The sequence below is a fragment of the Numida meleagris genome, chromosome 12 (assembly GCF_002078875.1).
Source record: "Numida meleagris isolate 19003 breed g44 Domestic line chromosome 12, NumMel1.0, whole genome shotgun sequence".
In the NCBI taxonomy this organism is placed as follows: domain Eukaryota; kingdom Metazoa; phylum Chordata; class Aves; order Galliformes; family Numididae; genus Numida; species Numida meleagris.
Window position 1 is genome coordinate 64,058 of NC_034420.1, and position 25,760 is coordinate 89,817.

Here is a 25,760-nt window from a genome sequence, read left to right on the forward strand (position 1 = left end):
CTGTGTTACACACTTTTACCACAATTGCACAACCTCCAAAAACATGCTGCATCCCAGGACAGCTCCTCCTCATCTGTAGCTTCTATGTTCAGCAGGCAAAGAGAACTGCGACACTTGCCTCTTTTCAGCATGAAGAAAGGCCATTCAAAACACAAACAACCCTCACTCACCTCCTCAGTTTCCCTGTGAAAATAGAAGTACTTGGTACAGAGCCCCCAAAGCCACAAACTCCACGTCTGGTAAAGCAGACAGCAAGATCAGTGCCACGGGAATACATCTTCACCAGATTCAAGAGTAATAATCCTGGCATCTGAGCTGATTATTACCTGAGCTTAACTATTAACTCAATGTGTAAGCCATCATGTACCCAAAAGACAGGACTAAGGATATCTAAAAATGCACAGTTCAGCATCAGCACAATACGTTGAACGTTGGCTTGACTGGAAAACTATATCTGATCACAAAAATTAATACCACAGGATTAACTGAAATGCACAATGGCCAGTCCTCTCATTTCATGTATGCTGCAGGGTGGCTGCTAGATTTCACTGAAGGCTCAAATGATACCTCAGCACTTTGTCATCTTCAAATGTGTTTAATAAAATCTGTAACCCCTCTGGCAGTGGGGGGGAGGGGAGTGGAGGGGAGGAAAGCCCATGTAAGGAGCTGACTAGCCACTCACTTGAGCAGTACAGAACCTGACTTCTCACAGAAAGTAAAACAGGATGGAGGAAAGAAAAATGTATTACATGTATGTGGATTACAGAAGAAATTCTGTGGTCTTGTAGATGGAGAATTCACAAGAAATGAAGGACTAATACACAGGCATCCTCTCTATATTGAGCAATGATCAGAAAATCTGTAGCTAAAGGTGTTATTGGTACAGGAAGGAGAGTGGATGCAGGCAAGAACTGTTGGTTCTTTTCACTTTTTCAATAATCTGGTCTTCACTGTCTGCATGAATGTCTTTAACATTTGATTTGTTCTTTTCTTCTGTTTTTGGGTTGTGCTGTTGTTTTGGGGGTGGTAGTGGTTGGTTGGGTTTCTGGGTTTTTGGCTTTTTTTTGGAGTAGCCCCAAAGCTGAACTGGAAAGCCAGACTTGCTGACTGCTGCAATGCTGATCTACACCTGAGGCTGTGCTGAAGCAAACAGGGAGCACAAAGGGGAGAAATGTTCAGTATTTTTCCAAGTTCACTGCAATATGCAGGAGCCACACGTGTATGCCTAAGCACATAGGCAGGTGCAGATGTAACCCACCTTTATCTCATCTCTAATTTCAGAGATCACTGTCTCCAGTGCTGGAGTTCTATGTTCCTCTTGCAGTTATCTATTCAATGTTCTCGTTCATATACTTCAAAAAAATAACATATTTTAGAGGAATTAATTCAGCCAGAGGATCGCTATACTTTTCAAACACCTTATGAAAAGCTTCATTTTGAACTTAGTATCTCCTGCCTTGGTTCTGTTCTTCATACTCAGACAAATGAAAGTCCTTATCTTCCCTTTTCTCTTTGTTATCTTTTATGATCAACTCCACAACACAATCAGCTCGTTTCCCCTTCCTGCCTGTTTCTCGGCAAGCACAGCAGCCCTTTGTTCCAGGATGCAGTCCCTCTTAGTTGAACCAAGGCAGCTATGTGGTGCCCCTACCCTTCCGTGTGCCAGCATTTGTCCTCAGCAGCAGCTCATTGAGTTGAATCCAACCTACACAAGTCCTTTCAGGCAGAACAAGTCCCCAGTCCAGCTAGCTCAACCGTCAGAGAATTATGCTGATTTGGGGACAGGACTAGAACGTATGGCATGAACAAAAAGAAAAAGCAGAACTCAAAATCCCAGACTTCAGTTAGTATAAGCTGCTACAGGACAACACAAAGCCCATCCATTTGGTCTACGTGAATGAAATGCAGGTGAATTCTTAGCAGCTACAAGTCCTTCTGCCTCCCTGCCAGCTGCTTTCATGCATCATGGGATGCAAACTGGGTAATTAACGGGGAAGCATTCCTTTGTCCCAAAGCTGAAAACTGACTCTAATAAGAATCACCTGCAGTAAGCCTGCTTCACAGGGAGGAGCACAGACGTGGGAGCAGATCAACTTCCCTGTGTTCCCTCCAAACTCTCAGTCATGCATTTTCTCTCTTCCTTTCCCTTTGCTACACCCATGACAAGCACAACAGGAATAGCAGCAAAAATCCATTGTGCTCAAGATAACCCTGTGCTTCACAAAGCTGGGGTTATATTTTTGTCTCCTAGCAACTCTGCAGGCCAACTTGGCAACGATTTTGTACCGAGCATTTGCTAACATAAGGTTGTTGCTGCTCTTCTCAAATAGTCACTTTATGCTCTCTAACTGCCTCCTTCTCTGCTCTGTATTGCACAGGTGGAATGTGCTCAGAGGCCTTCCTGGAAAATTCGTGAAAGCAAACAGTGCTCCTCACCTTACCTGCACACCTCATCCTCTGATGATTACCCCTCCACATGAAGGAATTACGGTGAGTTGTTAAGCTAAAGAGTAATTCAAATTCATCAGGAGAAATGAACAAATGGAAAGGAAAATCTGTACATCAGAGTGGATTTATCACCAAAGATTTCCTGCCAGAGCTGACCTCCCATCACAGCTATGAAAGATTCAGATGTAGTTTCTACAACCTCTGTTTCAAAAGCTTATCATCACAGAATGGCACAGAGGGAAATAGCAGGCAAGAAAAAGAAGGTTAATTGTGGATCTCAAGGAGGATGAAGCTTTTAAAATTAGATGTGTTACATAATTTGCAAGTTCAGAAAAAAATGCATCAGGAAAGACACAGTTGTAGCACTGAAATTCATGGATGGATAGGGGTTTCACACAGAGAACAGCTACAAGATTGGCAGAACCGCTCCAAGCTTGCCAACCCACTGCGTCCTCAGACAAGATCAGATGCCTGACATGGATTTAGTCCGCGTGACCCACTAGCCTCCCTGTGAGGGCTGCCAATTAGCTTCAGCTGTGATGGGGTTTTCTTTGATGGGGCGAATTGCCAGCGAGGAACTGGATTAGGAGCATCACATGATTTTGTCTGTCAGCCCAGAGGTGAGTACTTCTCTTTCCCACTAGCAGTTCTCCCAGATAGATCAAGCTGCAGTTTGAAAGCCTGTACACTGCGACAGATAGATGGATTTACAGGAACAACTGAGGCAGATTAACTGAGATGAATGTTATTCATTTATTATAATTCTTTCATTCCCTGCTCCATGGGAGATGCTCTGCTACTTATGTAGCATGAATTTGCAACAAGATAATAATCTACAAGAACAGGTAATTTTTGCCATGAAGAGATGATGTTGCACACAACAACTGGAGAGCACAAATCCTTTGGAAGCCAACTGAGTATCGTGGTGCTAGCACACTCCTCTGCCCACACTTCTACTGATGGCCTCTGCATGCTGCAGCAGCAGGCTGTTTTTGGGTTGGCTTATCCTCTATATGAGACTGAATACATCAGACTTTAGGCATTTGGAAAGGACAATGCTAACAGTTACAGTCTGTGCGTTTATACTGTGTGAGATGACTACAGGACAGTTAGAAATGGGGCAGTGAAAACTGAAGACGAAATATTTGGTTTCTGTTTTTATCAAATAAAATTAAACACCACCACAGTCACATATCCTTATCTACCAATAACATGAGGGCATCCTGTTGCTGGGAGCATAAACGATCATGATAAAAGTAATATGGCATGGAACAGTGAAAACTGAGGGCATAAGGGAGGAGAAAGCAAATTCCAACTGCAGATACTGAGAAGTGGTTGATATATAATGTTCCACACAAATGAAAAATCCGGTTTGGATGCTGAGTCTTAAATGCAGTGTTGTAAGGCCTCCCATTGCATTAAAAATCTGAATGGGAAAAACCTGCTGAAATGAATTGAAGACCAAAGCTTGCCAGCTGGAAATAACTTGGTATTTCTTGTTCAAGGTTTGAACAATGTAGCAGATCAGGCACCAGGCCAGGGAGGAAAAGAAGGTACAACCTGAGATCAGCTCTACTCACTGCATGGAGGAAGGCAAAAGGAATGGGGGCATCTCTCTTGCCCTTAATTGTCTAAGTGAGACTAAGGAGATTAACTGCACAATTAGATATTTAATCAGTGCCACTCCCAGCCCAAGCAGCAGTCTGTCTTGTGTGTGCTTCAGTACTACATGCCTGAAATGAAACCTTTACATGGAAATTGAACTCCCTTTGCAGACCCTCAAATCCCACCCAGCTCTACGCAATAGGAATGAATGTGCACGCCAAGAGAGCCTGTGGATCTATCAGCATGGGACTTGTTTGCTGGTCAAGCACATCTTGCCTTATCAACAGATCCTTTTCTCAAGCAACTCATGGAAGCAGACACAAGACAACTAGGCTACTAACAGCAAATGAAGCACTTGCTCAGTTCCTAGTGAACAAACTCAGTCCAAATATAAGCAATCTAATTTCATCATGTTCAGACCACTACCACTGAACCCTGTTCTAGCTCCAGCCTCTTTGATGGTGCCACTGTACAGTGTGCCTGTGGTGGCCTCTTGGCATCTAAGCCTGGCATTCTACCAGGTTCCACGGCTCCCCTGCCTCCTCTGAACTTGTCCCATCTACCTGGGCTTGCAGAAGCAGCACAACACCTTACACAGCATAAACACATTAAACAATTTACACAAGTGTCACCCGAGGGGGATATTGAATCTTTTGCATATGGAACACAAGTGATGAATATAAGCTGTAGGTCTTTAGTTCAATGTATGTGCAGTTAGGGCAGAGATCTCTCCTCATGCATCTGACATCATAAATAAAGAATGCCTACTGACATAGAATCATGGAATCATAGAACTGCTCAGGTTGGAAAAGACCTTCAGGATCATCAAGTCCAACTGCAACCGAACCATACTACCCTAACTCTAACAACACACCGCTAAATCATGTCCCTGAGCACCACATCCAAACGGTTTTTAAACATATTCAGGGATGGTGACTCAACCACCTCCCTGGGGAGCCTGTTCCAGTGTTTAACAACCCTTTCTGTAAAGAAGTTTTTCCTGATATCCAACATAAACCTCCCCTTGGCACAACATAAGGCCATTTCCCCTTGTCCTGTCACCTGTGAGAAGAGACCAACCCCGCTCTCACTGCAATCACCATTTAAGTATCTGAAGAGAGCAATAAGGTCTCTGCTCAGCCTCTTCCTCCCCAGACTAAACAGCCCAGAGCTCCTTTAGTCACTCCTCATAGCGCATATTCTCCAAGCCCTTCACAAGCCTTGTTGCCATAGGCTGCTTTGTTTGGCTACAGGGATTAGTATATTAGTTTAAGGACCAATATATTTGTTTAGCAAAAGGAATCAGTGAGTGCTAATTCTAAAACTTTCCATTTCAACTTTGCTTGGTGCGTGAACAGCCTTGCTTTCTGTTAATTTTGCTTCAGAAGAAGCACTGGAGTCAGACTACTTATCTTTGCAAAGGATGCTTTCCTTGGATTTTCATATATATTATTTTGGAAGCTGCTCATTATGGCCTAACAGCAAAGGAAATTTGCCAAACTGGGGAAAAACAGCTAAAGGTTACCCAAAAGTCTCAGTGATGAAGCTGATGGTGGAAAAATGGAGATAAAGGAAGTGGGTGTATGACCACCCTAGATGCTACCACACATGCCCAGAGGGACACTAGCATATATTAATGAGTTCTTGGAAAAGAATGAATACGTATGTCAATGTACTGTGTGCTTCTTAACTGTTTCAGTATAGAACCTGAACTCTGAGAGAGCATGCTTGTTTGTCAAGTTGCCTGGTATGTATCGTGAGGAATAAAGGAATGCCGCTTTCTAACACCACATTGGAGTTACAGAGTTTTCTTCTCACATTTTGGATGATACAACACCATAAAGTCAGGGAGAATTTTTTTGTTGTTGTTCTCTTCCTAATCAACTCACTTATTTTGCTAGCTGCATGTGCATGCTAAGAGAGAACGCTTTCAGGGATGGGTGATGGTAATTATACAAGACAAGAGCAGAGAAGCAGCGCACAGATTCATTTCCTCCACAGCCAGAGCCTTGATTTTATAAGAATTAAATCCTCATAATGATGGAGTTGCCTCTGCATGCTGCTGTTGCTGTTCTACATCTCTCATTACACCTCCTGAGCGCACACAAGTAACGACTGTATGAATTTAGCTCTCGGAGTAAATTCAGCATTTCTAGGCCAGTGTTCTGTAAACAGTCAGAGGGCTTACTGGGAAAATATGCAGAACTACAGTACTGCTCGCACTGTATTTGTGCAGCCCAGGCAAGGATATGGCAAAGGGATCAGGGAGGTGCAAAAGAGAAAAATACAATAGCCAAGGGGAAAGAGAAGCCTCCTTACAAGCAGGGCTGGTGAGCTGCTGGAGGTCTGACATTGCAGTCAAAGGGCCTGCAAGCACAGCACAGAAAGGCTGAAGCAGCAACCACAGGGTGTTCAGGGAGCCCTGACCTCTGCTGCTTAGAGAAGCAGGGAGGTCAGCCCTAAGGCAGACAGCTCTTATTCTCTGCTCCCCTGGATGCAGTGAGCGTTTGGGGCAGGCTGGATGCCAATCCTCACCTTTGCAACAGAGCACTCTGATAAGAGTAACTTTGCCTCTTCTGCACCTTGGCTCTTTTAAAACAGGATAATGATCATTTCCGCCCCCCTTTTTTTCCCAGACTTTGCTGTGCTCATGGAAGTGGTAAGTTCCTTAAGGCAAGACTTGTCTTTTGCTATTTCCATGGGCTCTGTGCAGTGCCATCTGACCTGAGAGGCACTGCCACACTACAACATTAATGCCAGGCGCTGAAGCAGTGCCTGGCTTTATCTCTTAGGATGTGCAGATTACAAAAATAAACACATGAAAAATGCATTCGTGACCTCTGTGCACAGCAAAGTGCTGCACACAGGCAGACATCCATTAGGGGAAGAAGGAATACCACAGAGTGGGCTGCACTCTCACCCTCTTATTTTCTTCTCCCATTTGCAATAGAAAAACATTCCAGATTGAAATTTCTTCCTATTGCTTAGAGTTTTGCTTATTCTATACATCTGTTTTCTAACAGATAGTAAATTGCATACATGTGCAAGAGATAACAGGACTGACATTCCTCTGAGATCGTGAGTATTATAGGATGATTTAACATTTTTTTTAGTATATTTCCCTTTAAAGAAAAAGACTAAAAGGAAAGAAATTAAGACCACTGTGATGAACACATCAGAAGAGAAAAAAAAAAAAAAAGGCACAAGAGAGATAAAACAAAGCAGCTGTAAGTCTGTAAGCTCATGTGGAAAAAAATTTGATTACCACCAATTCCCTCAAGTACTGACCAGATAAACACTTGTTTAGCTTATAAGTTCTGACAAGAGCACAACCCAAGGTAGTGCAGCTGCAAGAGAGTGATTTTTCTTTTCATTTATTGAAACCTCTGGGAAAATAATAGTGATGGAAATCAAAATCCATGTCTTCTGCGTAGCTGCAGAATGTTACCAGTAGGCATGCAAGAGAAAAATCATTGATATTGTTACCAGGATCAGAGAGAAGCACATGCCTGGAGCAATGGACAGTCAGACAACTGAAGAAGCTACTTGGGTTTGAAAATCAGACATCATTTTAATTACAAAAGAATTTCTGACCAGATGTATAGGAATCAATCTGGTAAATCTAATTTTTAGTCGGAATTGTTCTTTCCTCTCTTTGATTAGTACCAGCACAATTTGGGTAAAAGCAACTTACAGACAGTAGGTAAATCAAGATGGGAAAGCTGCTGAACTGACTGGAGGTGTTGGTGTTTGATTTAAAGGAGTTAACGAACAATTGGCCGTTACAGACAAAAAAAAAAAATTAACTATAATCAAACAATGCAAGAGATGATCCTTTGTTCTGAAATCAAAAAGCAGAGTTAGTAACAGCTAGCAAATGAGAAATGTTTGTCAAGTGCAACTGGAATGCCCATTCTGAAGAAACAAATGAATAATGCAGGAAAGGATAAATTGGGTAGACAAGGAGTTAGTCATTAAACTTCCTCCTAGTATCTAAAAATACAAATTATGACCTGGTAGACTCCATTTGGCAATGCCGGTGGAGCCAAGCCCTCTACCACTAGAGAATGAGTCTGTACTGACTGCCAGTTCTGGACCTGCTTGGTTGTGTGCCTGATGCCTCTTGGAGGCACCAGTTGGGCTGTTTGCACTAAGTGTGATGGTTCCCAGGAGTTCTGGACTCATTGTACACACTGTAACTCCTGTGCTGATACTTCTGCCCATGAAAATCACAGACTTTGAACCCAGCCCTGTATCTCTGCCCTGTGAGTCTAGGGACTCACCATCTCCCTGACCCTTCAGCCCTCAACACCAGCTCCCTGCTTTCTGGTACTCAACATCCCAAGCCTAAATACAGCTCCCAGGCTGGGTACCTACTTACAAACACTGTGACATGTGGCAAGCTTCAAGCTATTGCTTCCTGGAGCAGCTCGTGGAAAATCTCTTACTTCATCACTCTTTTAAATGACAAAGACTTGAGCTGCAGCAGATTTTGTCCTCAGTTAACAATCACAGAAAATTATTATTCTTGCCTCTGTTACTCTATTTTATTTAGCCTGTAGAAATTTTGTGGAAATCCAGTGTTATTAGTTTCTCAGCTGGAGCTGTAAGTCTTACATGAACCTTTAAGAAATCTGGTCTGGAACAACCATCTCAGGCAGAGATCAAAAGTTGGAAATGGCCATCTCCAGTTTGGGAAACACAACAACTGGTTTCAGCCTGGAACCACGGCCCTGAGCTAAACGGAAAGGCTGCACGTGCACAGGGATTTGACTAAATGACAAGATGCACAAATCCATTCTTCATTACCAGGGGCTATTGAGAAAGGTTAATTACTCTTGCATAAATCTTTGCAGCAGGTGAAATCAAGAATAATTCACTTTATGAAGGCATAAACTCTTCCAAGGCCATTACTTTTCCTGTCAAGTCTTTGTCAAATATCTAATTCTTGTCACACAACTTTGAAGTTTCCAAAATTAGCTATTATCAAAATCTGATGAATCCTTTTTTTCTCACACTATATCTTCAAGGACTAAGGTACCGCACACTGTAAAATCTCTCACTCGATCAACCAATTTACCCTACACTGAAAAGGAATGGACCCTATGATAAAGATCACATATGCAATTTCAGGTCAGTCATGTTTTTTTGGAGCTAAGAGAAGAATAAAATCACATTTTATTGTGATAAAAGCAAGGTTCACATTAGCCATGTTAAATTGACTGCAGTTTTTGTATAATACAATGTCTTTCTCTTTTGCTCACTCATCTGAACAGAAATTTGAACTAACTTATCCATCTACCTACTCTTGGCTGCAAATAGTGAAAGCCCAAAGTGCCGCTTGAACCACGCTTGCATCTGGTGAAGCAGACATGCTCCTCATCTGGATAGTCAGCAGCTTTTTAAAAATGATACGCCAAATGTCAAGCAGTATCTATCATACATAAATTGACATTTTTCTGATGTATTCCTCTACAAAATCTTTCTGAGTTCAAAATGCTTTTGTCAGACCAAGCAGCTTCTGCAATTCTCACCTCTCATCAGGCTGCCAGAAATGAGAAGCATTTACCATAGGAAATTCTTAGTTCACTGCGAAATGTTGTAAAGGTCATGTGTGGCCAAGCCAGCGAGCTGCAATTCAGCAAACCTAAAATAACAATACAGAGGGGAGTCCCAGAGGGGAGATGAGTGGGAAGAGACCAGAGTCAGTAGGTGAGAGTGTTGAAGAGAAATAGGGAAGAGAGAGATGCAGCCCTGCCAAACTAGATAATTAAGGAAAACAGAGAAAAAGGGATCTGCCCTGGGAATAAACTGTACTGGGAGCTGGGACAAAACTGATGAGCCCACATCACCTTGAAGGACTAAGCAAATGGGTGGAATTGATTTGAGAATCCAACAACCAAGGTCATTGGCATGGGATAAAAGAGAGGGATTTAGCCTTACATAGTCCTAGCAGATTATTTCTATTTCAGTATAGCCTCACTGCCTCACATCTACATGACAGAGCTGGCACAATTTCCTTCTCTGGCCTCTACTGAGATGGTGGGGATACTGCAGTTTTTAAAGAATGATTTTAGTATGATTTCTGTAGATGATTTTTCCATGATTATAATAGGCTGTGAATCAAATCTCTATCACACTTTACAATGTAGGCTTAGGAACTACTTTAACTTCCCATGACCTTAATTTTTGACAGATCTGCCCATTTTCCCCTTTAAAAATACTATATGAAGTACAGAGCTCCTTAAACAACAAAGGTATGGTTCTTGTATTTTGATATGTAGGTATTTCTACATTTCAAACTCGCAATCATGAAATTCCAAGGAAAACTGGTTATTCTATAGGATAGAGCTGCATCTTCTAGCTTCCTCTATTTTAAACAGTTGCAACATTTTGCAACGAATCTAGATCCCAGTTATGTATTCTGGGTTACTCATCAGTTATTATCTTTTATAGCTTTAATCGATAAGCTACTAAAGATAAGCCAGACCAATATCCCGAGCTGTTACTTGTCAATTAACCTCTAGCAGTTTCTAAGAAGCAACACTTTCAGTCCCTGTACATTCTCTGCAGTGACTTAACTGGTTGAAGAGGTTGATTAGTCCCTTTTTCTGTAGATAAGGAAGGTCATCTGAAGAAAACGAACAGAAACTCATTGACATTTAGGAAGAAATTGTTCTCCACTTGCAACCACAATGTAAAGCTACATCACGTGAAATATGTTACAGCTGAGTTCTCAGAGGAGTCAGAGCTGTTGTTAGGCTCTTCTTCCTTAAACTGAAATTTTCAGTAAAATACTTCAGAAGCTAAGAGCATTGCAACAGCATCGTGGCCCCCTGTGAGCTTTCATGGGAGTGCTATGCCTGCTGAATTTCAAAAGCAGTGTTACAGGAGTGATGTTAAGATGCAGAGAGATTAAGTGATTATTCTATGGAAAGAGGAATGAACCTCTGTTCAGAAGTGTAGCTTTCTGCCCCCTTCTCCAGAGCCTATTACCCAATCTCAGTGCGCCAATCTTCTTTCCAGTCACCTATTCTCAGCACTCACTAAAGAGTCTGCCTTGTCCAATTCTCAATGCTATCTGCCCCTGCAGAATTTCTAGCATCCTTTTCCAATTTTTTCCTTCCCTGGATCCTCTGTGCTTGCCCTCCTGCTCTCATTTTTCTCCTGTTATTTGCCCCTAGTCCATGCCCTTAGCTTACCCTTCTCAGACCTCCCCTGCCTACACCACTTCCCCAACACCTGTCCCAGCCCTTCCCATAGTGTTCCTTCTGAAAGAATGTTCACGTTCAACTGGAAATCATTCATTCACTTGGCATGCAAATCAAACTGCAAAACAGAATGTGGATGCCACAGCTTACACTAGAGAGCTAGTAATATTTCCTTCTCCTATCAAGGTATTCACTCTGTCCCCACTGTTCTTGGCCATTTTTTCTAAGAATCCACCTAAGCATCAGCTTTCCCTTTAACACTTTCCTGCAGTCACTCCTGCACAGCACTATTCTCCACCCTAAACCAGCAGTACAAAACTTACGAGGAAGTCTGACTTTACCTTTCAGATCGTTTTGCTTGTTTGCCATATTTATAATTGCTTCTCATTTAATTGCAAGTATTCATCACTTACTATACAGCGCATGCTCCATCCATGGACTTCAGCTGTGTTCCAGCTGGCTGGAGCATGAACCACCCTCTGGGAGCAACAGAAATCTATTCCAGAGCAACTGCAGCTCCCAGCATAAAACCTAAGAGCACACAGAGTCCCTCAGCACAGTCCGAAGTACATGGGCACAGAAGATCCCTAACAATGGAAGAAGTGGAAAAAGTCAGAGTCAGGCAGGAGGTAAAACATCAGGAGATGTTCCAGCAAACAGAGAGAGGAGAACTGTGGGAGATAAACTGCAGAGACAAATGTTGAAAGACTGAGGCTTGCAGTGAAGGGACAGAAGGAGCAATACGTACACATGCACACACACATACATATATATGCATAATGTGTACATGCACATATACATACATATGTATATATATGTATGTATATATGTATGTAGAGCACAGTCCTCTCCAGAGCCAGACCTGAACTCTGATTTTCTTGGTGACAGTACTTTTCAAGTTGCTGTGAAACCCACAGCCAACCTGTCCCACATTCCTCATCATTCCTCTCAGCGACCAGCAGCCAGTACTACTGCTGCTGTATACTTGGACGTTTCAAGGGATAACTGTATGCACCATGAGTGCCAAGCATGGAAGACTGCCCATGTTGAGGTCATAGATTGTCACACAATATGTCTTTTTTTTTTGTAAGAGTGCTTTAAGAAATGAGGCCACCACCCCTCCAGCTTATTACCTGGGGAAATGAAACAAAAATGACAACCATTAGAAGAATGTTGCCACTGCAAAATCAGAAGCATACAAATAAACACATCTTAAGAATACTTCTGCTTATGTCACTTAATTCAGCCCTTTGCACATGCTCCTAAGGACAGACACTGAAATACTAGCTTCCTTGAAGTTGATGGGCAGTTTGCCACAGACTTTGGAGATTCCAGTACGACCCAGATTGCTTACAACTCCCATTCAGCTCCATGCTTACAAATCTCAGACGTTCTTTTCTTTTGTTTTGTTTTCTTCTTTCCCATGAAGCCCTTCTGTATTTTGCCCGCACCATTCTCTGAATTCTTTTTTCCCCTTGTATGTGCGGTGTGTGGCCCTGCATCTTATTTACTGCACAAACACAAAGCTCTCTTTGAACAGAGGATTTGGAATTCCTCATAGTTAATGGTTGTTTTTCATTGCAAAATCTTAGAATTCTCCTGAGCCCTATGTGTGCTGAGAATGCATCTTTAGAGTGTTCTTCTGAAGCAACTTGTATTACCACTACTATTTTATACAATAAAATCTGGAGCATGGAGAAATACACACAGATTTGTCTAATGCCCACTGAGTTTGAGCTCTGATTATGGATAGATCTGACTTCCTTAGACATCTGCAGTATTATATTTTCAGAACAAAACTCCTGTTCACCTCTTCAATTACAAGTTTCCACCATTTCCAGAAACCAGGCTCCAGTTATTCTGAGTTAGACACCCAGAAAATAAAATTCACTCCAATTAGTGACCACCTACAGGGAGTGCGATCCAACTGCCAAATCTGTCGAAGGACTCAAAGCACAGAGCAGAAACCTGAAAGCTGCCCGCAGTTCCCAGGCTCACTGTGCGGCATATGGGGGACAAATGAGATGCTGCAGGGAGCTAAGCCCAGCACTATCCTCTACCCAGTAGGAGTTTGAGCCTCCTTGTCCCACTTCATTTGGAAGGATCCTGACCACAAACCTATGAACTATTGGATCGGTGCATAAGAAAATGTAGGCAATTAAAACACACCAAATCAGGATTTGCTGCTCCCTGTACGGGAGAAATAAGCCACGAAGTCAATAAAAGTGCTGTCAGTGCAAATGAGGACCAGGTTTTGCCTGGGCAACATAGATTTGATGAAAGATCACGTGATGTTTGAGCACAGCAATGCATTAGGAATTAAGGCTTTACTGATTTAGCACATGACTTGTTCATTCTTCTTAAAGCATTCCTATGACATCATCTTCAAATACTTTCATTGATTACCTTTCTGAATCTGTCTCCATAATGTATCTTATCCATTACTATTGTGGATTGTTAAATTGAATGAATGGTTTAGTGACAAACTGATTTGGATTAATCAATTGACTAAAACAACTGCATGGACCGTGTATGCACAGAACAGGCTAGGAAGTGGTTTATAGCAATCAGAAGTCAAGACTTGAAGCTGCCATCATATGCTGATGATAACAGAAATAACAAATAGCTCATGTAGCAGCTTATCTGGACACAGGTGTACTTCACTCATATGTAGATGATGTTTCAGGAGCAAATGCATTTGTTGGTTCAATCAACTGTAATTTACCACAATGAGTTGCTTCTCTGCATCAGTTGTGTACGTTAACTTGGTAAAAAATATTGCAAGTCTCAAACTTAATCTGCTGAAAATGTAATGCTTGATAATGTACTCAGACTATGAATAACTTAACTTTCATTAACCCTGAGATTTCCCTTATCAGCTGTTTGCTATCACCTGTGGCTTTCACTCACAAAGAGTGGCAATAATACTACCTGAAATCTGCTATAAGAGGGCCAAAAATGTTACGGCAGGGTCAATGGGCCCTTGGGGAAAGACAAAGACAAAAAAAGAGTCTTTGCTCTGCAAGAAAAAAATAGTCTTTTACAAGAAACCTGATTCACAAAAACTGGATTTAAGAGCAGCTGTAACTTGCATGGGTATTCTATACCACCATTTTAATTAGTCATGTATTCTCTGTATGGCAGAAATATTTCTTGGGACTGGGGACATTCCTTACAACTTGTTTGGACATATTAATTAGAAATAAAATACACAGAGGAACAACGATGGATGATGCCAGTTCAAAGGCCAAACAGCCTTGGCTCTTGGATTGGCAGTTCTCCAGCGGCCCAGCCCCACAGAGCTGCTTGCCAGCTTCCCCCCTTGCAAGCCTTACAGCTTGCTCCATTCTTCACAGCCACCAATACATACAGAGCAGTGTGTGACCCATGTGCATTTACTGCACAAGCGTCTCATTATGCGATGACGAAAGGAAAGAGCATTAGGAGCCAAGGGTTAGTGCTACTCCTGAGATCAAGAAATGTTCAGATTCCCAAAATGTGATATGACCCCAAAAGAATAGCAGGGGGGAGTCTAGTTAGTGGAACAGAGTTCTGGGACCCAAACGCCAACAGACATCCCCAGAAGGTAGGATCACCCTAATTCTGCATTTCTATTCAGAAAATCTGAGTTAGAAATCTGCATTACCAGCAAGCAAACATCTGAGCAAATTTTTGCATCTGTACTGAGCTTGGAATAAAGTAACATGCTAAGTGCTCAGCAAAGGATGAACAGTGCAGCTGAGAGCCTGAGGAAATCCTCTGTAAAGGTTACAGTGTACTTGTGGTGACATTTTCAAATACATTGTCAACAGTTACATGTCCTGCATAACATGCCCAAGCTGTGTCTTCCTGCAAAGCCTGCAACAGAAGGAAGAGCACAGGATAACCGGGTAATTACAGCCAATGGGTCTATTGTATCTTGTTTCTAAAGCCGTTTTTGCAGATAGCCTTCTGTAATAGCCATACAGGTTTTGCTGGACACCATTAATCCATGGGTATGTTTTAGCTGCGAATGCAAAACCTAAAGTTGCTCCTTGATACTTTGTCCAGGTAAAATTCATATATAAGCTAATGGAAAGTTTTGCACTGAAAAGTAATAACGTGAAAAAACATCTCTGATGTCTTTTCTGCTGGGGACCCCACATTCGGTCATTTGACCTAGTTCTGTGATGGAAAGCATCATTCCTCACTGGAATGTCTGGAGGATTCACAGTACATGCAGAGCTGTCATAAAAGGCTCATAACCCTACATGGGGCATCCCCTAAGTTGACAACTTATTTTGAATATGACTGAAAGCACTGATCACACCAGTGACTGGCTGCTCTAGTCTTTATTATTCCTGCTCTAACCTAAAAAATGAGGATATTTTATCGCCTGCACTGCAAATGATATGGATATTTTTTTTTCCTTAACTCACTCTGGACTTTTTGCCAGTTTTTATTGACTGCTGTGAAGACATCAGTCAATGGCCGAATAAAATAAATTATATCCTAAAAAGCATTTTTGGCCTTTTATTGTGACCATAAAATGATTATTTAGTTTCCATCACCACGTGCTAGTCAACGAAAACAGGCAGGAAATTAAGGGTACATTCAAACTGTTCCTTACAGATATTCACATATACTTCACACCCTTACCTGGAGTAGCACTGGAAACTGTTGGCCACTGCTGGTCAGGCCCTCCTGGTCCTCCACGTAATATTCCTGCCTCTTCCAAATGCACAGCACTGAACAAGCACATAGCATGGTTAGATTATACAGTTATCCTCTGGCTTCATATTTTTCCCCTTGCTACTCTTCCAAAGTCTCAAGTGGTCATCATGCAAGCACTGCTTTTGTACTGCATCAAGCTAACAAATTCCTGCTGGAACACTGGAGAACCGGCTATTCTGACTTGCTACAAACAATCTTCGATTATTTACTAAAACACAGTTGTCGTAGAATTTATAAAACAAAGACACCCCCAGAACACTTCGCTTTCATTGACTGGAAGTTGCTGACAAGGAAACTTAGAGACATTCTTGCTGTTACAATATATTAACATTAAAGCAATTAATAAAAAGTAGATTGAATTAGCACTGAGCCTCTGTAAATATGCTACTCCAGCGAGTAATTCAAAAAGAGAAATACATCTAAAATGCAGAAACAGCATTTTATATCAAATGTAAAAATCACATCAGATGTTGTGGTGTTACATGGTGAGCACTTGGCTGAGAAAGCACCGCCGCTGGATATTAACCAGTAACTTGTACGGAAGAAAGTGAAAAAAAAAATCTGCTGCATTGAATGCAAAACTATGCCCTTATTTGTGTGTGATTCATTAGAAAAACAGGATGCTGTGACCCTGACCCTGTCTCTGCTCATCTGCCCCTCAGCTCCCTTCCATACTTCCAACAGAACTTAATGGGCATTTTCAACTAAATGTAACAAATGCCAAGGGTCAAATGGACATCAAATTTCTTCATGTTTTATAAATAAAACAGCATTTTATGAAAATCCTCAGCTGGAGAGGTCACACAGACCTGTCCTGAGATTTCAGGGAAGGACTGGGGCTGCTAATGGGAGGGAACAGAACACACCATTTCTCAGAACAGGCTTCATTAGCTCCTTCACATGTGGGACAAATTGCTTTAAATGAGCTCTGACTTCTCATTTTTCCTTCAAGTAACTTCAGACAAAATCTTGAACTCCATATCGGAAGGAATTTGGATATCAAGTGTCCAACTATGTCTTGAACAACATGATAGCATGAAACAGTCCCAGAGATGGACAGTCTGAATCTGAATTTTTGACTTTTACCTTAAGAAGACCATGACGCCATGGATAACTGATAAAAAGTGATGGCCATGGTCCCACTGCATGAACAGTTTTGGAAAAAAAGCATAAATTCCTGCACTTGTAGCATCATTAGGAATTACCACAACCTTATAGTTCCATCTAAACCTGCATGGTAGCATCATTAATCTTGTCAGATTGCACCTGAATATAAGACCAGTTTGCTATTCTGCTCAGGGAAGGGGAGCAAAGACACTATTTCATCTAGGCTCTATAAAAAAAGCTTTATTATAATTCTTTCCAGATGTACTGAGTAGCAAATTATAGCAGAGACCACTCATGATTTCATGCACAGGATTTTCAGCTGAAAGAGATTTGGATGCAGCCTCACTTTGCCTTATATGAAAACCTGTCTCATATCTTTAAAACATCCTCTAAATTGTGTTTAGCACCTTGACTGTACCGCGTGGCCATCAGACCGGCTGCAGGAGCAGCATACTTCTATGGCAACAAGAGACAGCAAGATGGAAAATGCATCGATGCCCTATGATCTATTGAAACCTATCAGTATTTATGATAGGAGGCAGCTTGAAGGAAAACAAAAAGTGTATAACTGCAATTAAATAATTCAATAATTGGAGCATCTAATACCTTGACAGTCAACGTAAAAAAGGCAGATGGCAAACGCAACGAAAGCAGAGATCTATGGTAGTACAGTAATAGCAAAAGATGCAGTCAGACCAAATTTGTAATACTTAGAGAATGAAAGTGACAGCAGCAGAATCTTCTTTCCATCTCAGCTTACAGATATCATCAGTCTGAGGCATCAGAGAAGGGGGACAGCTTGGTCCTTGTCACAGAGGCCAAGGTAAGAATGCCCTGTGCCTGGGGCAGAGCACTACCTACCTTTGCATTCCTGCCCTTAGGGACGCGGAGTAGCGCCAGTCAGGATTGGGATGTTTTGGCTGTAGAAACAAAAGCCCGGCAAAACATGGTTAGTGTACACTAAGTGTGCAGAAAAGCATGTACATCTGCCTAATTTGGGGGTTGCTGTCAAACAGTCTGCATGGCGTTCCTTGGTTTTTGTGAACATTCAGAATTCTGCAGTCCTTCTGTGAATCTAAACTTTCAAATGGACACACAGAGATCATCTCTGTAACAAAACAGCTTGTTTGGATGCCAAGGCCTTTGGCTAGAGATGATCTCTGTGGAAAGATATATAATGCTGGAAACTGGTGGACGGTTATTTTACATATTCATAAACATTCTGGGCATAGGAAGAAAGGGATCATAAATTCATAATACACATTCTGCTGCTTTACTTGATGAGCCAAGGAAACTGAGCTGCTGAACTGAACAGCATCTGCCTGAGGACGTATAAAATGGAGCCCCCTGTGAAGGGGACACATGGGCTCCTCTGCTGTGAAGTTTCTGCTGGCATTTAATGTACTGCAGAGGACTGCACTAGATGGTATCAGATTTGCAGACTGCAGCAAGTCTTTTATCAAAGGCAGATGTGTTCTTTCACAATATCAAGAACTCCTACATTCTCCATATTCATTAGAGGGCAAAGGGGAAGGAAGGGGAAAGCAGACAGTAATGCCCTTTGGCCAACAGCATATGCTGACTTGCTGCAGAGTGGCTTGCTAAATGAAGAGATAGCGAAGAGATCCTCTGTTGAACAAAAACTTGCTCCAGAAATCCTTTTGCAGTGTCGGAGGACCATTGAAAGTATTTTCAATTATGGTAGACAACTGCAAACTGAGGTCTTTTGAAATTACGTATTTCTACACAGCCCTAAGAACATGACAAGGTTATTTCTCAGGATTCTCAAAGCATTATTCTGTACATGATATTGCAGCCAGTGATTAACTTCAGGCACTTGGATCCAAAGAGAGAACTTATGTCCAGAAATATAATGGACTACACTCATTCCTGGTGTCTCTCATACAGTGCCAAACACACAAATAATAAATGACAATAATGGTTTAATTCTGTTCAAGCTATTGGAGACAGATCAGAAATGAATTTGGCCCCATTACTTGAAGAGAAAAAATAAAGTGTTGAATGCTCTCAATTATTTACAGCCAGCTCTGTCTTTCCTCTTGAGGTTTTGGGCATGCTTTTCCCTGGATCAATGGGCTTCATTCAAATAAAAATGGTGCAATTAGAACTTCCCCCATCGCTCTATCACTATACTTCCTGAGTCCAGCTTCACTCAAGAGTGAGATGCTCTTGGATGATGTGCATCCTCAGTATCCTTTATGATCTGAATTACACAAAAGGGAGGAGGCTGCTATCTGCAACCACACATTAAACATCTGCACTAGCAATTTCCTTCCCATTTAGACCCCAGTTGTCTGGCATGCTCAGGTTCTGCTGAGTTCAGCAGAAAGTGGCTTGACAAGGAGCCCATTATGCATGTTGCCAGTATTTTCTGATTCATTCCATTTTGGCCCCAATCCCAGGGATGTCAAGGTAACTCTAAAGTCAACCACATAGGAATACTCAATGAAAGAAAGACAGAAAATACACTAATAAGACCCTTCCCCAAGTTTGTCTTTCTTAATGTATGAAGGGTGCTAACACCAGAAGATTTGGCTTTTCTTCTGCTGGAGATTTTCTTGCAGAATGGAAACTGTTGGACTGGAGAGGGGGAGCAGAGAAGTCCCTATCCTTCTTTCATACAACAGGAGATGTTCAGGTTACAAATTTGCACAAGCCTGTAGACAGTATGAGGAGAAGAAATGCTACCATTGTTCCAAGCAAAACAGGTGAAGTGACACTAAAGAGCTAGAAAAGTCTGTCATGAGTTGGGAAGGAGTAAGAGAAGGGGAAAACACAATTTGCTCAATGCACACAGATTTTTGTTTTCTCACCAAGAGCTGGGGAGCTCCCAGCTGAAAACAAAACAAAACAAAAACTCCACACAATCTATGGTCTGTTGCAGTGCAAACTTTCAGATATCAGATCAAAAATGGGTGATGGTGGCAGGAGAAACTCATCAGTTCGAAATTCTCATTCCATGGCATGGGCTAAGACTCATCAGGTCAGAATAAGAGAAATATCAGCAATTAGAAGACTGTGGTATTTTTGAAGGTTATTATCTAGATGCTGTGGCATCGTGTAGCCACTCCATATCAATTCTCTATGTGCTATTTCTCTCCAGGCAGGGCTGCAGGGCTGGTCCCAAAGTCAGAAGGAGGAATTGTCTCAGGCACATACGCTCTGGAGATGGAAAAATCCAATACATTGTTGTTTAAACACACTCACTCCCCAGTGGAATGGCAAAAGAGAATTGGAAGGACAAGTCAGAAAACTCATCAGCTGAGCAAATGATAGATTAATACGCTGGGAGAAAAAAAAAAAAAGAAAAAGCATAACCAAGGTGAAAAAGCCCCACTATTCTCATCACAAATCCGAAAGATAGCACCATACTAGGAAGAAAATTAAATCTATTTCAACCAAAAACCAGCATGACACATCTAACTCTCAGACACTTTCCTTATACATCCACCAGGCATTCCCAGTCTGCACACTTGGGTTGGCCCATGGCTCTGGTTAGAAACAGCCCCCCCTTACCAGACCACAAGCTGAAACCTGCCACACTGAAATGTGCTGTTAGCAGACACTGCATCATGGCACGATATGGCCAATTTCAGAGTGGAGCAGCGTCTTCAGCACAGTCCCATGGGACAGGAGACTGTATTGCTACATTGCTGAAAGCTGAATGCTGTCCGCAGGGTCCTCTCCAAAGCCCTGTCACAGGCTTTGCTGTGTCACAGGTCAACACCACCAGAACAGGGTACAGAAAGCATGAGCACAAAGAGGAAGCACAAAGAGGAACACAGAATCTGAAGTAGCCCTTATGCTTCCCATTTGTAAATCCCCTGGCAGTCACATAATGCAGATGAAGAATAATATTGTTCTTTTCACATCTCCAGCTTCCAGTTTATCACAAGACACTGTTTGTCACATACAAATCCATTTCTCTAGCTGTAATGTAATCTCAGCCTGCCCTCAGAGGTTTTTGAAGGCCTACCTTTCCCATACATCAGTTGAGCTGAGGGAAACCACACAACCAAGCACCGTTTCCTGCTCCTCTCATCACCTGCTTGTTCTCATTCAGTAACAGCACACAACATCAGAGTTGTAAGGTGAGCAAAGATCCATCCAGGTGCCGACAGCAGTGTTTGCCATCATACCAGGTGAGAACCTCATGCCAACAGTTTGTTCCTGGTATAACCATAAGCATCAGTGTGATCAATCAACCAACCCTACTGGAAAGTTTGATAGGTGAAGTGAATTTATATTATATATGAAGTCACCCTAGCAGCAAAAAAGCTCATGTAAAATTTTGCACAGTTGTTCTTAAGTTGCATAGACTGGGTTAATTTTAGCATTTCACTGGTCCATAGAGAAGAAACTTAACTGAGAATACACTGTTACAAAAATGTGGCTTGGTCCTTTTTTTTAGCCGACGATTTACCCCAGTAAATTAATCTCTGAGATAGAAGGAACAGCTGAAAAATGTTCATGTTCTGATCCTATATTCATGAAAATCAAACCTCCCAGTGATTTCAGCGGGTGTTAGAACAGGGCCTGCTTGAGGTAAAGAAGCGTGAACAAAACATTTACAAACAGCTACCAGCTGATGAGACTGCTAAAAGCACCCCACTCCATTCCTATTTCCACACAAACACACAACAGCATGACACAAGGTATATTTATCAAATATAAGTGCTTCGAAGCAATAATAAAAGGCCTTTCACAACCTCTGACCACATGCAGCTCTACTTATTTTCCTGTGAGACGATGCTGACAGATGTGGAAAAACAGAGACTTCAGTTACTGATTCCCTTCCATAAATGCTTCAGATTAATTTGAGGCGGAGAACAACCTATTTATAGTCTGAACATGCGTTGGTCATACAAGAAATCAGAATGGAATCTAGAAGAGCCTAAAATTCCCAAAGATTTTCTTTCTGTCAGTGTTCATTTGCATTTCCAACTCTGAGAAAACTAAGGTGAAAGGAACAGGCAAGTGCTTCTGTAAAGTACATTTAATGAGTTCCAAGAGAAGGAAAACTCCTCTGTTTAATATTGGATGCAAATTTCTGCTGGCACAGCAGAATGCATCAAACTAAGAGTCTGACTTCCCTGAAGCACACAGCACTGTCCCTGCTTAGCAGAACAGGTCCAGATATGGCCCCTGAACAAGAGAACCAACATTTATAGCTAACCTTTACAATGTCAGTGGGGCTGGAGAATTTCTTAAAGGATTAAGTTCTTGAACTGAGACTGTAAGATATTCCACCATTAATACCTTTAAAGCCTCTGTGAGAAATCTCTTGGAAAGATAGCTCCAGACAATGCTGTGGCTTTATTAGATTTAGACACTTCAAAACATGCTGGCACTTAAAAGTGGTATCAAGATGTGTTCGAGTGTTGCTTGCTTTTTGACTATGTGCTTGGCAGGCTGTCTCTGAAGTACAAACACAGAGGGGAAGCCAGAAGTAGAACAGCATGCTCAAACAAATGTAAAAGTCCAGAGAACCACTGGGTCTTACTGCCACTGTTTTGCAGCCTTTGTGCTTTCTGAAAAGTGTGCGCAGAACATGATGCAATGTTATCTAAGGACACCACGAGCATCATCATATTTTGTCACCATCATGTGCCACACACACACACACACACACAAAGGTAAAAGGAAATCCACAACCAGAAGTGCTCCTATCTAGTTTTGTCAAAGATCCAAGCTGCCCACTCATCTTTAGGAACGTGCCTCTGAGAATGAAAACTTCAGACAAAACATATGTCAGTCTGGTTGCTCATCTCTGCACTGAAAGGGAAAGGTTGTCATGAGACGCAAGACGATGGATGAGTTTAACTGCACACAAGATAACAAGAAGACAAAAGAGATGAAAAGAAAAACCAAGGACCAGACACTGCTCAGACATCACTCAGCATCTCCACAGGCATTTGAAGAAAGGGACTCCAGACTGAAATGCTGAAACCATCACTGCAGCACTGCACAGCAGCAAAATGTCCCCTTCATGCACCCCCTTCCCACCTGCATGCACCCCTTCCCAAAAGGCAGGAATCCAGGCTGCTTATAACCTCACACACTGCCAGAAGTAAAGCTGCAATACCTTGCTGTCTTAATCTTCTTGCCTGCATTGCCTGCTCACCCTGCAGTAGAGATCTAGTTGATGAGAGAGCAGTTCTCATTAACTCTGCATTCTGATTCTTATCTCTAGACTTTTCCAGCAATATCTGTTTGTAAGGTTTTCAGTGCTGCTATGTTAGTATGTTTCTTCTGTTACTAAACCTACTCAGTCTGAGATACACTTCTAAAGCTACAAAAGACCACACAAGCAAGCAGGGGGGATGCAGAAGCAGAGGTTAACTTGCAGAAATGAGCTCCCATTACACTATTACAACACAGGCAGTACAAGTCAGAACAGTCACACAGACACCAGTGCACCAACAGATACAAAAAACTCCCCACTTCTCCTTAATATGCTGCGTTTTCCCCTCCACTGCATCCATGGAATGACTCAGTGGATTCAGTCACAGCTTAGCAAAGAGCAATTGCTAATATATTTGAACTTACTAGCAAGTACACAAAGGACTGAGATCTTATTGCATCAGGCATTACTGAGGTTAAATGACTGAAGTTAATTCTGAATGCATTTGAAATATTTTTCATCTCACTATGAACAACAGTTGTAAAATTCATCACTGTGAAACCCTCTACATGATATTCATGCATACAAAGCCCATTCATTAGATCCCATCCCTATCATTCAACAGTTACATTTCCAAAAACTATAAGGAGAGGGGAGGGGAAGGAAGAGGAGGAGGAGAGAAAGAGAAAAACCTGTTGATATTTTCTCGAAGCGACACACACATCAGAGATTAACTGTGCAAACTGTCACACAGCACTCCTTGCTGTGCTTCAAAGGTGGAGGCGTGGGCCTTTACAGATGAATTCAAAGTTCAGCTAAACAGAGCAGCACAGTCCTCCAAAGACCTGGTAATACAAAAGTCATTATGCATCAACAGTAGGATTTGGTGTTACTGAGCAATGGAGGCTGCCTTCGGTGTATATGCTGAAGTTGAAACAAGGAAAATGTTTCTCATTCTGTAGCATGTAATTAGCTAGGAATTAGTAATTAGTGAACGCCAATACATTCACCCGTTTTCTCATTATACCTGGCACTGACACATCTTCATGGTATATATTCCCACAGAGCAGTTTAAGAAGCGAAAACCAAAGAAAAGAACTTGTGACAAGTAGCTTTGGTCCAATTGCACCTCCACTTACATCACGCAGAACTACTGGACTAATTGACTTCTCTTCCAGGTCACATATGCACACAGGCAGCCCTTTGCTTGTTTGTTCCATACACACCCATACTCGTGTACTCCAAGCGCAGCCCTTGCCTGATCTGCCCTGCTTTTCAAAATCTGCCAATTCACTGCATTCAGCGGAGTGACTCCCTAAAATGTGACAAGAATCTGTCCATTAAACTTATTTCCTACTGCTCTTGCATCCAAAGCGAAACCATTTTCAATTATTATTCATTTTTTTTCCCCAGAAAACCAGACTGAAAGTGTCTATTTCACTCTTCATGAAATATTTCACTCTCATGTTCCCTCTTATACCAAACAGATTATAGAATATTTTAAGGTACAAAAACCGTGGAGAAAATGAAGAAAAGAATACATCCCCCACATCACATCACTGTGAATTACAGAAAAACACTACATGCATTATAAATTGATTTGTTTCAAATGGGTGATCGTTGCTCTCTAAAAGCAATTTTATGTAAGATTTGCTAGTCCTTAAGATTTGTGAATTTTCATTCTTTTGCAACGCCAGTTGCAAAAGATGCCAACATCTTCATATGTGGATAAGTATAAAGAACTAAATGAGTTACATTCCTCCAGCAAGAGCATACAAGTCAGGCTGCTTTCAATCCCCCCACAATTGCCCCCCTAGCTTCCCCACATCCAGGTGCACACCATACATGAATGCACAAACTGAACCTATGACTGCCACAATCCTAGGGTGCACACAACACACAGGAATTGCAAAATTTTCCCTTTGTGAACCAGAATTCATGTCTCCGGTGTTTCTGGGTTTAGTTCCAATATCTGAACAAAATAAACTGCAGAGCATGCAAACTATGTGCTAACTGCGGTCTAGCTGCATGCTAACATGAAGCAGCCATTAATGCTTCACTGTGGGATGATATTGAAAAGGTTAATACATTGCTGGCTAAACCATAGGTGTTAAACAATTTTCAATATCAGCCCAGCAAGTCAGAAGTTGTCACACTGCAACACAACAATGGTAATTTGCTGTAATTCTCTATAGAGATGTTACTGGATTGTCAGTATCCAGAAAGCATAAAACGCAGCACTAGGTAGAACAGATGCTACCAAAGGAGGGTTTGCAGCATTCAGACAATTAAAATATGCCCAAATCTGTAAGCAAAGCATATTTTTGTAACTATCTAAATCCGACAATTTTGCTTAGGTATAAAATCAGTGAAGTAGCAAACATCTATAATTGCCACGAAGTAACCTACTGATTTCCAAGATAATCTATTTATTTTTTTCTCCTGCAATATTAGTTTTAGCATTAAAGATTTAAGACCACATCTGCCATTCCTTAGCCTTCTATGACAGCAGGCAATTTTAGATGTGTAAG

The 25,760-nt window shown here is 41.7% G+C and overlaps 1 protein-coding gene across 8 annotated transcripts in view; it reads right to left on the reverse strand.

The window, feature by feature from the left end:
• The window catches only part of LOC110405172 (protocadherin alpha-C2-like), a 75,990-nt gene that overhangs the window by 17,064 nt on the left and 33,166 nt on the right, over window positions 1-25,760 (reverse strand). For all 8 annotated transcript variants that reach the window (XM_021410232.1, XM_021410238.1, XM_021410237.1 and 5 more), the window contains 2 exons: window positions 17,946-18,004; window positions 15,903-15,991 (listed from right to left, as the gene is read on the reverse strand). In XM_021410232.1, coding sequence (XP_021265907.1) covers window positions 15,903-15,991; window positions 17,946-18,004 — 148 coding nt within the window. The remainder of the gene's footprint in view (window positions 1-15,902; window positions 15,992-17,945; window positions 18,005-25,760) is intronic.